The sequence below is a fragment of the Podarcis bocagei genome (genome assembly GCF_964188305.1).
Source record: "Podarcis bocagei genome assembly, chromosome: 12".
In the NCBI taxonomy this organism is placed as follows: Eukaryota; Metazoa; Chordata; class Lepidosauria; order Squamata; family Lacertidae; genus Podarcis; species Podarcis bocagei.
Genome location: NC_138137.1, coordinates 30,768,982 through 30,783,554, shown reverse-complemented (window position 1 = coordinate 30,783,554; position 14,573 = coordinate 30,768,982). Strand labels below are relative to the sequence as shown.

The 14,573-nt window shown below is 43.3% G+C and overlaps 1 protein-coding gene across 5 annotated transcripts in view; it reads right to left on the bottom strand.

The window, feature by feature from the left end:
* THSD7A (thrombospondin type 1 domain containing 7A) overlaps positions 1–14,573 on the bottom strand; it is a 268,112-nt gene that overhangs the window by 24,258 nt on the left and 229,281 nt on the right. For all 5 annotated transcript variants that reach the window (XM_081164264.1, XM_081164266.1, XM_081164267.1 and 2 more), the window contains 4 exons: positions 7,496–7,629; positions 4,024–4,177; positions 3,434–3,575; positions 2,360–2,475 (listed from right to left, as the gene is read on the bottom strand). In XM_081164264.1, the coding sequence (XP_081020390.1) occupies positions 2,360–2,475; positions 3,434–3,575; positions 4,024–4,177; positions 7,496–7,629 (546 nt within the window). The remainder of the gene's footprint in view (positions 1–2,359; positions 2,476–3,433; positions 3,576–4,023; positions 4,178–7,495; positions 7,630–14,573) is intronic.

Below are 14,573 nucleotides of genomic sequence, written 5' to 3'. Positions count from 1 at the left end.
ATCTTAGCCCACCAGGGGGCTACAGTTTTGTCTGTGAGGCCACCTCCTCCTGTCAATCAGTTGGTGCCACTGGGTAATGTCAGCTGATGGTTCAGGAGGCGGGGTTCAGTTCTGCTAGGCACTGGCTGGGGTCCTTGAGTAGCGGGCCATGGTGGAGATGGTGGGGCTCTCAGGCCTACCGCCAGTGGTAAGGTGGATGTTGGGGGAAGTCACACTCTGCACAACCATTACCTGTAACTTATTCATTTATTATAACCTTATATCCTGCTCTAACCTGAGGCCTTAAGGCAGCCAACACCAGTTATAAATGAAACAGATCGGTCTATGTCCCTTGCTTACCATACAGTATAGGCAGGACAGAAAAATGGATGCAGCAAAGAAGGAATGTGGAAGCAGAGAAAGCAGGACATTAAAATATTGTTCCAGTTACAGATGGGTAGCCGTGTTGGTCTGCCATAGTCAAAATAAAAAAATTCCTTCCTGTAGCACCTTAAAGACCAACTAAGTTAGTTCTTGGTATAAGCTTTCGTGTGCATGCACACTTCTTCAGATACACATCTGAGTGTATCTGAAGAAGTGTGCATGCACACGAAAGCTTATACCAAGAACTAACTTAGTTGGTCTTTAAGGTGCTACAGGAAGGAATTTTTTTATTAAAATATTGATCATATATGACAGTTTGAAGGGGGAGGCAGTTTAGAAGGGGAGATTCAGCCCCACATGAACAGGTGTAAAGACTCTTCTGACTTCCTGCTGAATTAAATCCGCCCTAGCTTATTGTTTCGGGAAAGGTATTCATGCTTCTCTAATGTCCATGTCAAGAGACACACTTCATATCATGTCTCATTAAGTAAGCAATATAAAATAATACAAGAGAGCCAGGTTTTGTCGTGAGACATATGTACAGGCACACACAAACACACAGCTCTCATTAACTTCAATAGGAAATACTGGCAAACATCCAAAGGAACTTTCCCCGCTGCACCTAATACTTTAAAATGCAAATAGACCCAACCACATTTGCAATGTGCATAAGAGTAAAGTGGTTTATGTGCAAGTATATCTTTCATAAAGAAGGAAGCATTTACTTTCCCCAAACCAGTAGATTCAATAGATTTACAATATATCAGCATTGAATAAGTTGAGATAGTGAGTGCAAATCTCACTTTGTCAATAACAAACTTTAGAGCTTTTGCTGTCCTATTTATTGTGACTGAAAGTCAACCTAGTGCTATTTTGATAGACTTGGAGATGTATTAAAATATTGCTGCTGTGCTGTTCATAAAACTACAGATTCTGGAGTCTTAAGACACCATCAGCCAAACTCTGCTTCACACAGGACCTAAATGGAGCTAATTCACATTCTTTATTTGAGAGTAAGCACATTGCTCCTTTCTGGGGCCTGTCTTGACTTATTCCTGTGTTTTAGTGATCATAATGTGCATCCGTTCTGATTTGTTGTTCACCCACCTATGGCTGTTTAGTTGTGCCTAACTGCAGGAACATTCTGGGATTACTAGATTTTCTTGTTATCCACTGACAAGCTTGTGGGATGCAAAACCAACCATGATTCAAAACTACAGCGTCATCTGTACAGAGAAGGCGTTGAATAGGCATGTGAAACCGTTACATGGAGGAGAGATGGAGAACTTGTGGCCTTGCAGATGTTGTTAGATGCCAGCTCCCATCAGCCCCAACCAGCATGGACAATGATCAGGAATAATGGCAGCTGGAATCTAGCAACATCTGGGAGGTCACAGGTTCCCCACCCCAGTTTAACCGTTTCCTAGGTGAGGGTTAATTTTTCAAGCAGCCTTATGTACGAGCCATGCTCGTTTGTTAATGCCGCAGGCTTCCCCAATATTATTGAAGAGGTTCCTTGACTTACAAACCTGATTCTGAAAAGCTGGCACTAACCCTAGATACAAGAAGAAACAAAGAAAAAGAAAGGACACCCTGAATGAAAATGATGTTGGCAGATGTCCAAAGCACTACAAAGGAACCACTTCAAATTAAAATGGTGATTACCATCCTGATTAAGATTTATGATACTTATTCACCTTGATTGCTTATTGTTCCCAAACCATTACTTTCAGGAGCTAAAAAAAAAAAAAGCAGCATACCTTTGTGGTCACACACTTATGCAAACAGGAAATTAAGCGACAAAACCGCTGATTATGGCACAGGCTCTTTTCAGGGGTACTTAACAGTCCTCGAATAACACTGAGAAGCATCTGCCAGAGTGTAGCTCCATGCAGCTCTGTGCCAGTTGACTCCATGTCTGAATGAAAGCACTTAGAGATGATGGGGATTATTTACAGGACCAGGAAAAGGAAGAGGAAAAGAAACACCCACCCACCTTTTCACAGTACTTCAGGTCAACCGACTTGCCATCGCTGCGAACACAATCAAGCATCCTTGTTTTGATCCCGTTACCACAGACGGCTTTCTCACTTAGCTGGCAGGTGCTCCAGTCTAGAGGTAACAAGGGGGTAGGGTGGGTTGAATAGAGGAGTAAGCCATTGAGAAAGAAAACGCATTTCTCACTATACCAGAGTGAACTAAGATACAGTAAAATGCAGTAGTGGCCTGTGCAGCAGGACGAAGATGCAGAACCAGCCTCGCAACACCGGCATCGCTACACAGCCTGTTATTGCTAAAATGTCACCTCCCACTAATGTTTCATTCAATTCCATTTTCCAAATTCCAGTAACCAACAGCAGGCCTCTTATACAGCTTACTAGGAAACTGCAGCCAACAACAGCCCAGTGGAATCCAGTGCATGCTTACTCAACAGGTTTCCCATTGAGTTCAATGAGGCTTATTCCCAAGTAGGTGTGCAAAAGATTGCAGAGGAAAATTGCAATCCTCTAGATGTTTCTCACTGTGGTGTTTACTGGTCTTGTGAACATGCATAGGATTTCAGTGCAAATGATGCTTCTGGATCGAAAAGATCAGCAATACAAAGAAAACAAAAAAGCTTGCATCGTATACCAGTGGCGTAGCGTGGGGGGTGCAGGGGGGGCCGGCCGCACCGGGCGCAACATCTGGGGGGGGGGGCGCGGAAGAGACTCGAGTGCTAAAATCCACGGGTTAGGGGGCGCAAATTATTTGCCTTGCCCTGGGTGCTGACAACCCACACTACGCCACTGTCGTATACTAATAGCAAACACAGTTAGTGCCTGAAAACTGGAACATGCGCCAACAAAATGGCACCATCCATGCACAACGGGAAGGGCCTGGAAGAACCCCACAGCCTAATGAGGACTGAGCATGCTCAGTAGCCACAGAATGCTAGCTGAATATTGGAGCGGGTGGGGGAGACAATGGAATGGAACGTAGCTGTTGTGCTGGCTGGAACCCTGAAGAGGAACACTCCACACTGCAACATCTTGTTGCAGTTCCTACTTGTCATCTTAACTAAGACCAGTACCTGTCACATTGTAATCATAGTGGTAGCAGTTTTTGTTCAGGCTGCAGGGTTCTGTCTCCATGGCAGCAGGGCAGGGCTTTCCTCCTTGAGGTTGCCTCACGACCTCCGCTGTTCGTTCCCTCACACTGCTTCCATTACATGGCTGAGAAAGGAAAGGACACATCCTTTTACTCTGATACACGTAATATGCTGGCGGAACTTTGTTTTATTTTATATGTTAGGTTTTTTTTTTAAAAAATAGGCCATCGTTCTATTTCCCAAGCACCACTCTGGGTGGCTTACGGCGATTTCGAATCAGAATACAAATAAAAAACATACAGGCAGGGTGAAACAATTAACAATACTTAAAATGAACAACATGGAAAAAACACAACATTAAAAATCCACTCAAAAGCAACCACGGGTATAAAAAGAAGTGACCTCCAGAGACCAAGCTTTGCAGGGGGAAACTTATGGGATAAAAACATATTTACCAGCTGACAAAAGACAGCCAGAGAGGCACTGAGTCATGCTGAGCAAGAAAATTCCAAAATGCTTAAATGCTAGCTTTCTTTTCTCTCTCTCTCTCTCTTCAGTAGCATATGCCTTACCAAGGAACACCGAGACCACTGGCCCCACTCAGACATGACACAATCCTCCGGGCATGGCAATGTGCACTTTCTAGCACCAATGGGCATCTCTTCTTGGTCACACAGGTAGTCTTCAACCGTGTCCGAAGGACCATCCATTGTGTTCTGCATGCATCTGGAAAAACAAAGCCCATGCCTAAATATACATGTAGATTATTATTTTTGAATAGGCTGCCAATGTACAGTCACATTGATTTTTATGTATACGCTATAGAAGAAAGCCAATAGACACAGGACTTTGCAGATTAAGAGAAACATGCAGGGGTCCTGCTCCAATATAGGGCAGTGGTAGCCAACATAGCGCCCGCCAGACGGTTTGGGACTTTGTTGTTGTTGTTGTTTAGTCGTGTCCAATTCTTCGTGACCCCATGGACTAGAGCACGCCAGGCACTCCTGTCCTCCACTGCCTCCCGCAGCCTGGTCAGGCTCACGTTTGTAGCTTCGAGAACACTATCCAACCATCCCATCCTCTGTCGTCCCCTTCTCCTTGTGCCCTCCATCTTTCCCAACATCAGGGTCTTTTCCAGGGAGTCTTCTCTTCTCATGAGGTGGCCAAAGTATTGGAGCCTCAGCTTCACGATCTGTCCTTCCAGTGAGCACTCAGGGCTGATTTCCTTCAGAATGGAGAGGTTTCATCTTCTTGCAGTCCATGGGACTCTCAAGCTTTGGGACTACAGCTCCAATAATCCCTGGCCACAGGCCTTGCTGGCTGGGGCTGATGGGAAATGTCGCCCAGGAACCTCTGGAGGACATCATACTGGCTAAGGGTAGGACTGGGTAAATGTGCACAAATGCAGCTGCCCATATTTAGGTTACTTGTTGTCAGGGATAAGCTATGGAGTGACCCTGGATCCTGCAGCATCGATGCAAAGGTAGCCTTGGTTCTCTTCATCCACAGGTCTTCCTTCTTTAAAGCAATTTGAACCTTATTTGAGCCAGCTTATCTGAGGGTTAAGATTGCTTTGCTAATTACTATACTTCACTAGTTCCTTTATATGCTCACCAGTTATTAGCACTTCATATAGCCTATGGCTAAATAAACCCTGACACCAACACCAGATTAGGTGGTTAAGGCCCTGTTTCAGATTTCATCCTGCATAGCCTGTTACTTATGTTTTCCTGCCACTGTGAATACTAGTAGCAGTGCTCCCCCCTCTAGGAGGTCCTCAAGGGTATCCAGTACTGGCACCTTTTGGTTTTTGTTTGTTTGTTTTGTTACTTACTGTAACAACTTCATGGTGAGTACCAGCACCTATTTTTCGGGGGGAGGAAGCACTGACCAGTAGTAATTATATTAATTATATCTAGGAGTTATTTCTACATCAAGGATCATCATCCAGTTTTCTTAAGTTCAGCTTGGTGAAATAAACCAAAATTTCTGGGGTGGGGAAGGGGAAGTAATCGTAATGCAATGTGCAAATACACATCTGAATTATGACTAAGTTTGAGTCTCACACCAGAAGGGGCTGTATACTGAACTGCCTTCAAATCTTGGCTGTACTCACATGCCAATATTGGCAACTCTTTCAACTGCTGTTTAGCCCATCATTTCAAGCTGTCAAGATTCAAATCAGAGCATCTTTACAATGAGGTGGTCAAACTGTGAACACAGGGCTTGGAGACCCTCTGCCTGCACAAAATGACTTGATGAAATTTAGCGTTTAACATTCAGGAAGTGAAGGTGTTTCTGGATTTTAATTCTACTGGGCTGAGATTTCAATATTTGGAATGAATAATAGACTCCCCCCCCTCGCCCCACATTTGGCTTTGATGGTACAGACAAGATCTATTATCTTTCTAGGTTACTATACTTCCTGCTTTAACATGGGGTAGAGCAGGGGTATAGGGAGAACAAATTATCAGTAGGAAAAGGAGTATCTATCATAGTTACTATTGCCAATTTCTTCTTGCGGAAATTTGAAAGCTAGGAAGATGGCATTCCCCAAATAAATCTTTCGTAGCTTCAAAGTGAGCCTCTGTTTTGAACATAACCTTGTGAAACTTGACAGCAGAATAATATACCTGTGGCAGATGAAAATGAACATTTGGCACTTCACAGCAAATGTTCCCAACAATAAAGCGCTCATTAGGGCGTTTGTCATTGAGTCTCTTGTCATACCAGATCATAATTGGACACCTATCATACTGAGCCACCATGATTCCAAAGGCACGCTTAAAAGCTCTGAAATTGTGCATGAAACAGGAACGAAAACACAGCAACGCCCCCCTCCCCAAACCGCCCACACTAAGCCAAGTGGAAGTAAACTCCACTGGAAACAATGGTAACTTTTTGTGCCAAGAAAGAATGGGTAAAGGCAGAAGGAAAGCCAAGTAAGAGATATGCTTTCCTTCTGCACACTAGTTTTTATACTGTCTTTCAATAAATAAATTCCCAGGCCAGTTTATGTTAGGGTTGCCATACATCTGGAATTTTCCGGACATAGCCAGTATTCAGCTCCCTTAAACAGCTTCCAGGCAAAAATCGCTGAAATGTCTGGAACAATCCGGACATATGGCAGCCCATGTTTGGTAGTGTAGTTTTTGGCTTTTTGATCATTAACAATGGATCAAAAGCTTACTTTTTGAAATACTGTACTGTAGTACATAAAAAGAAAACAGTGATTCAAACAATCATAAAAATATGAGAACTAAAGGGCAGCAACAAATTTTTAGCACTCAGGTTTAAAAATCAGGACTAATTAAATTAAATTTGTATAAATTGGGTTTCAATTTGTCAGCAACATCGCTAGTGTCATTCACTTGAGTTGTTGTACCTTGGCTTGCCAAGTTTCCAGAGAAACTAAACTTTCCCACCCCTTTCATGATTATACAATGGCATCTGAAAATCTAAAATAAATATTTTTGTTTTGAATATAGAAAAAAAGTGAGACTAACATTGTTATGACCTTTGCTATACTATACTATACTGTACAGTGCAATTAAATATTAGGCAGTGCCTGAGGCTGGAACCCCAGAGAACAAAGGGACTGTGTCAGTGGCATCTACAATGTCAATCTACAGAGAGATGGGCATAGAATAGGGAAGGGGACACAGTTATTAGTATGGCACATACCTGAAAGGGTGTGTGGTGCAGGGGTGAACATCAACATGAACTATTTGACACATACACAAAAATTGGGTGGATCAAAAGAGCTTCAGGCTGTCAGCAAGCAGCAGTCCATGCCTATCTAGGGAGTTCTGACTTGTATATTCAAAATCCTTTTATGACTTTCAGCACACTAAAGCCATGTGCACTGGAAATTAAATTAGGAATCACGTTTTCAAAACCATTCCTGGGATGGATGGATTGTTCCAAGATTTGGTATTAGAGACTTTTTCTGCTGGAAACTACTATTCCAAACAAAATTTGTCTTTAAGGGTGAAAACTCCCCTGCTCCTCACTTGGAAGTGACAGTGCCCATGTTTTGCTCACCTTACTTTCCTGGTTTGCACACCTTCTCCACAATTCTCCTTTAAGTCCACGTTTGTCACTTTGCACACGCTCCAAGGCTCAGTGACCCCAATGTATTGGCTGCAGTCGCTGTGGCACGGGACTACCTCATATACCTGGAATGCACACACAAAACATGAACTTGCTTTATGTGCAAGTGTGCAACTTAACAACTGGAATCAGAAATATCTTTATTTATGGGGAAACAGTACTTTCCATTAAAGTGGGTGGTGGTGGGGAATCATTTGCTGTGGAAGTTAGCAGGCATGCATTTGCAGTCAGCACTGACAAGCAAGAGTATATAAAATTAGCCTTTCAGCAAGGCCTGTCTTCACTCACTCTGCCCCCTTGAGACACACAATTGTGAGGCTTTCGTCTCTCTTTCTGAGCAGCTGCTGCACAAGGTCAGGTGGGAGGAATTTCAGGGCAATTGCTCTTCAACTCCTCTTCCTGAAATTGCCTTCCTACCCTATTATCACATCAGTCTTTGATCCTCAGCAGCACCTGTCTCACTTTTTGTGCACCTTATTTGCCAAACATCTATAGGAGCCTATCTTGCCATGCACCCCCATGCAATTCTACTTGGGAGCCCCTTTGAGTAAAATGGGCCTTGCTCCCAAGTGTTTCTACAGGACAAAAATCACAGATTTTTGGCAAGGCCTTGCTATGCTTCTAGCTCCTGTACTTCCTCTTGGTTGTTGTCAGCTCACAGTCCCGCCTGTTAGATGTTTACTTGTTCCTCTGCCCTGCATTTTGCCTCCCAGCCTCATTTGTGTTGGGCTCAGAGACTGACATCCCAAGGACTTACCTGGGTCAATCGTTCTTAAATGAGATCTTAGTTCTTGACTGAGCCTGGCAGCTGTTGACACTGTTTCCAGACTCCAGAGACTCTGGCTCACCCCATTGCCAAATGTAGCTATGGGTAATATGCCTTAGGAGTGATAACCTTTTAGGCTTGCGTAGCATTTTGGCCCCTTATCTGAATATGTGTGAAATATGAGACACTTGATATTCCGTTAGCATATGCTTCTCTGTGCTTTATCATGTCAGAAAACACACTCCTGACCTAAAGTGACTGTCCTTGGCGTGGCAGGAAAGAACGGGAAAGAATGAGATGGAAGCAGTGTGCTGGGACTGAAGAGGTCTACCAAGACAAGACTTCCACCTCCACTGGACTTCTTCATAGGATTCCTCACCATCATCACCCACCCCTTGGTTGGCCTTATGCCATGCCAGCACAGCCAAATTCTGTAGGCTCCTTGCATGTTTTAAAACCCTAATTTGCCAGGGTTCTAGAACACACAAGAAGCCTATGTAGGCAGAACAGGTTTCCTACTGACAGAGTCATTCTTCAACTCTTAGTTGGCTACAGAGGGTTGAACATCTTGTCCCTGCTTCCTCTTCTCTCACAGTATCCCCTGGGTTCCTTATCAGTCATTTCCGCCTATGTATCAGCCCTTGGAATGGCTGTTTTAATACAGCTATAACCTGTTTTTCATTCAGCTTTCTGTGTCCATCGCCATTTTCTCCCCTCTTCCACTGTTGATGAAGCCAGTTGCAGTTGTATACATAAACACATGACAGGTAGCATATGTACAGTCTTAAGGAAAAGTTACACCCAGAGGAGGCAAACAAGGCACATATTAGGGGATTTTATCTTGAAGCATGCTTGAAGGCAGTGCATCTGTTTCACAGACTCTTACCTGAGCCTGGGGCAGGTGTTGGCCATGAACGCAAGGGAACAAGCAAAGGTAAATAAAAACAATAGTTAGGAAGCAAAATGGATAATCGGAAATAGTAACGCTGCTTCAAAGCATGAAGCTCATCAACCTAAAAAGCGGCAACCCTTGCAAAATGCCATACTTAGAGCAGAGCCCATACTTAGAGCAGATCCATGGAAATCAATGAGACTTAAGTTAACCCCACCGTTTTCAACAGGTCTGCTCTAAGCAGGTTTCTGCCTCTATTCTCTCATATTGCTGGAAAGCACTTCTTTGAAGCTGCTGCCTAGAGATGAGCTTCTGCAGAATGGCTGAGCTCTGACTGCAGTGGCAGACCTTGGGATCTTAAATTTCAATTTGGCGTCCTGTGCAACACCCAAATTTGGCACCCCACCTTTTGCCTTCCAGTCTACTTCTTGCAACACCCCCTGCAGCTCCACACCTAGTGTGACCAAACTGGTTGTGCCCCCCTAAATCCACCCTGTTTGTAGCACGTTATTAAATTATTATTCTCTGTCCATTGATGGCATTGATCATTTACAATCTGGTAAATACATGGCCTCCAGGACACATTGCTGAAAGGCCTTCTTTTGGTCTCAACCACCTGGGGAATACCACTGGAAGTGGAGGTTTCTTTCCACCAGCCCACCAGGGAGCCCCTGATGACAGGCTTCCCTCTCTGCTAGCGGTCCAACTCTTTCGCCACACCCTAAGGCTTCTCAGTCACCCTCCCAGGAATGATAAGACTCTACCTTTAGTTGGTGTACTATTCATCCACTGTATGTTATCTGTGATGAATAAGCAATGCTTCTTTGAAACATTATTGGTGCTTCTTCAACATCTTATAGTCTGTGGAATTTGTTTATTTTATGTGCTTCTTACTGGGGGGACGGGGTTGTTTTTACTGGTGCCCACTGTTTCAGCTATACAGGCCTCTGATTAAGAGCCTTGTGTGGCTAGATACACATTTGAGACGGAGACTTCTTTGGTCATTAAACAATTCTCCTGAAGCTGTGGAATTTCTTTGTGTTTGTTTCATTTACAGTATCTAAGAGAAAAACTAAGAAGTCATTCTTTTGCTTTTGTAATTTAGGAACCTACGGTTTTTACTTGATTTCAGTTACCTAAGTTACAGTGCAATTCTAACTGTGTCTACTCAGAAGAAGGCTGTCTTATTGAATTCAATGGGGCTTCCTCCCAGGTAAATGGGGTTAGGATTGCAGTCTTAGTCCATTCTCTACCCCTTCGTTGCCCGAGGTGCCTAACAAACATTTGAGAGAGGGTAAAATCCATCAACAATATAACAGAATGTCCAATGAATAAATTAATTTAAACTCTTCTCTGGGTCTACTCCATCTAGTGAACCTTACCTTTATGTTTCAGTGTCTTATGTTATAATGCTTTCCATGTGCTGCTTTCATTGCAAACACAGACTTGTATTTAGCTTCTTGATTTCCTTTAAGCTGGAGATAAGGTGCAGATTAATTACACAGCCTCAAGCAGCTGTCTGGCCACTGACACAGGCTGCATGTGTGGGATTTCCACACTTACAGATTTAGAGCGAAGTGTATTTAATATTAAAAGATGTATCCTCTAAGGCTAAGCTTTCAGCTCTTTAGAACATCCCATTTGGAATTGTGCTCCAGACTGTATGCAATTGCATTGTTTTTACTGCTGCTGTGGCATCTATTGCATCCAGACCAGCAGTTCCTTACCCCCTGCCAGGGATCTACTGAGAAAACTACACAAGGATACGATACATTCAGGGCCCACTGCATCGGAACACTGCAGTTTGTGATCAGTTGCGAGCACCCCTTCCTGCACACACATTTTTTTCTTCTTCATGCAAAACATCCTGCCTCATTAGAAGGACCAACATTTGTGTCATTGGTCCAGAGCTGCTTTGTATTTCAGCATTTGCCTGATAGCCACAAGCTATCACAGGTGTTTGCATGTAGGCAAGTATAGGTAAAAGACCCCGGATGGTTAAGTCCAGTCAAAGGCAACTATGGGGTGCGGCGCTCATCTCCACTTTCAGGCCAAGGGAGCCGGCATTTGTCCACAGGCAGCTTTCTGGGTCCATGTGGCCAGCATGACTAAACCACTTCTGGTGCAACGGAACATGATGACAGAAGCCAGAGCGCATGGAAATGACGTTTACCTTCCCACCGCAGCGGTACCTATTTATTTACTTGCACTGGTATGCTATGCTTTTGAACTACTAGGTTGGCAGGAGCTGGGACAAAGTGACAGGAGCTCACCCTGTCATGCAGATTTGTACGCCTGACCTTACGATCAGCGAGCTCAAGAGTCTCAGTGATTAGAGCATGGCGCCACCCACGTCCCATGTAAGCAAGAATATAAAAATGAATGCAGGTGAATGAGCAATGAGCAGGCTGGCAGAGGAGCGCCTTCTTCTTTACTTAGCATGGAAACTAAGTTGGCTGCCAGATTAGAGAAGTTTCCTTTGCTGTACAGAAATGCAGTGGGCTGCTGTCTCTCCTCTGCCAAACCCCAAATAAGCTAGTAATTTTTATGGGCTAATTTACAAAGCTGCTTTGCGCTGTTCTTTTTCTGCCCTGCCCTGTCATTTTCTTTATTATTACTGGTGGATTTGTAGCTATGCATTACAGCTGCTCATCTAGAAACTTTGTTAATTTTATCTGGCACTTTCTTTAGGTTGGAGGGGACGGGGGGGGGGGAAGCAACCCATAACCGTTTCCCAGTCCATGGAACCATCGCGGGAAAAGCCTATCAAGTTTCAGTAAACGGTACCAATAGATGGGTTTGTGTGTGCAACAGGGCAAATTCAGTTCAAAAATTTAAAAGGGCAAGACTTCAATTTTAGAAGGAGAAAGCACATAAAGAAGAGAAACACTTGAAGATTAGCACTAGACTTGGGCAGATCTGGATAAAGCCTTCTAACAAAAAGCCAAGGACGTTATGACACTAGCCACCATTAGAGGGCAGCATCGTTGTAGAAATAAACCTCTCACTATCTTTAGACCACAGATATCTAACCATTTACTATTTTTGTTATCTAGAGAAAGAAAGCATGTTTCTAAGTACTGTGAATTAGTCTGAAAGCAGAAGATTTGGTATCAGCCCCTCCTATTAAAATGTTTTTACCCCGCTATGAATACCTCACTCGCACAACCTAGCCTTCATGCCTACTTTTGTTTGGTGTTAAATTGGATTACAAACTTGGTTTATTAGCTTTAGTTTAACACTTATTATGTTCTAAACTAGAACTAATTACATCCTCTTAAGTGGAAAATCAAATCAGCAGGCCATTTCCTTCTGTGCCTGCAAAATGTCAACACAATGGCACCCAGTAAATGCACATCTTATTTAGATGAGAACCGCCAACATCCCCCCCCCCCCACTTTTGCATCTTCTTCCTAGCTCCCCACTACAGGGGAATTTATGGAAATGAAAACTTGGGCTGTTTCATTTGCTGGGGAGAAATGCAGATTAAATCAAAACTCAAGGTGGACATTAATCAAGTCTGAGAAGATGCACAAAACCCTTTTTCTTTTTTTCCTTCTGTTCAGTTTGTCATGAAACCAAGAGCAGAGGCCATGCACATCTAGAGCTTATTAAACATCCATTGATGGTTCAGCATCAACATTAAGATTCTCCTGCATATGACTATGATCTCCTTCACGCTTACACACAAAGCCCTCCCCATCGCTCCCCTCTTGGTCTGGTCAAACATATAAAAGAACATTCCCCTAGAATACCAATGAACCATTATGAATTAGGGCTGCTGCCAATTAAAGAAACCTGAGTTGGTAGTTGAGTTTTATTCCATTAAATAATTAAATCTGCATATTATTAAAACAATAATGTTGCTGGGAGTGGGAGAGGGACGCTTTGTTTTTTACATGGCCCATATGTCGCAGGACAAAAACCCATCTTAAAATTCCTTTATTGTGAGAGTGAAAAAGTGATGCCTCTTTTAAGACGGTGCTGGCTATCTTCAGCTTTTATATTTACACACACACACACACACACACACACACACACACAGAGTGAGCTTTATTGTGGCCCATAGACCTAAATGTGCAGTACAACAATAGAATATATTAACAGTTATTAGGGTGTAAGTTTGGCCTTGCTATCCAACAGGGAAGCTTTTAGCCTGTACATACTGATTTATGGTATTTTAAATATCATATGTTCGGGTGCCAGTTTTGTGGGTGCAAGGCATCCATAATTCTTGGATTTAGTAAAAGTTAGAATTAATCAAGGTTTGATTAAACTGTGCCAAAGGCTGCTAGATGCAGCTTATGCTAATGAGTCAGGCCAGCCTGACAGGACTGAGTGTAAGGCACAGAGGAGACAAAGATGGGTGATGCCCATCAGGGAACCTATCAAGAGAGAGAAAAGACTGCCAGACAAAGAGGGGAGACCCTCCTCCAGCTGTGTGTTGATGGGCAGAGACCAAAAGGGTTAGGATTTCAAAGTGGATGACGTAAGCCAACAGGGGGGAAAGTGTCAGTTCTGCAAGTGGTTTGGGAAGCAGAGAAGCAGGGGCAGAACATGATGTGGGCTAGCTGTGACAGGCTGGAACGTAAGAGACACAGAACATGGCTTTTTGCTCTTCTTGTGAAGGAAGCCAGGCCTTCTTGGGATGTGGATGCTCTGAAATCTCTTCATCTAGGTCCAGGTGGTATATACAGTGCTATTTTTTAAGTTGTATTTTAATCAATTGTTTTTTTACCCTGTGTTAGACGCCCTGAGCCTGGTCTTGGCTGGGAAGGGCGGGGTATAAATAAAATTATTATTATTTCATTATTATTATTTCTCCAGAAAAAGAGGTGCCACAACTCACCATGAACACCTCTACTGTTGTCTTATAATGGCAATGGCACCCACCTGAGAGGTGCTGGAACTGAGTTCTGGCTGGGGAAAAAGGCCTGGTTGTATATATGTGTAAATAAACCATATATAATAAAGACACCACAGTCTCCACTGTGCCTTATTCCCAGAAGGAAACACAACCCCTGGGCGAGTGGCCAGGGTCCTTGAAGTCTCTCGCATCGCTCAGTGGAGATGGAGGTTGCGTGTAACAATTTGAGTGTTTTTGATTGTTTAGGGTTTCTTTTTAGTGCATTAAAAACATTGTTAATTAATTAGTCTAAAACTGAATGATTAAAGGCTGCTGTCCTAGTATTAACCAACAAGGATCCCACATGCTAAGAAGGAAAGAAAAGAGTGAGCAGGCATTGAACTGACTCCAAATACGTAAAAAGCATCAAAGTGAGGGAAGACAACTTAGACTAGGCGAATTAAAAAAACCATTGGAGGATGCTCTATGTATTTTGATAGCCTTC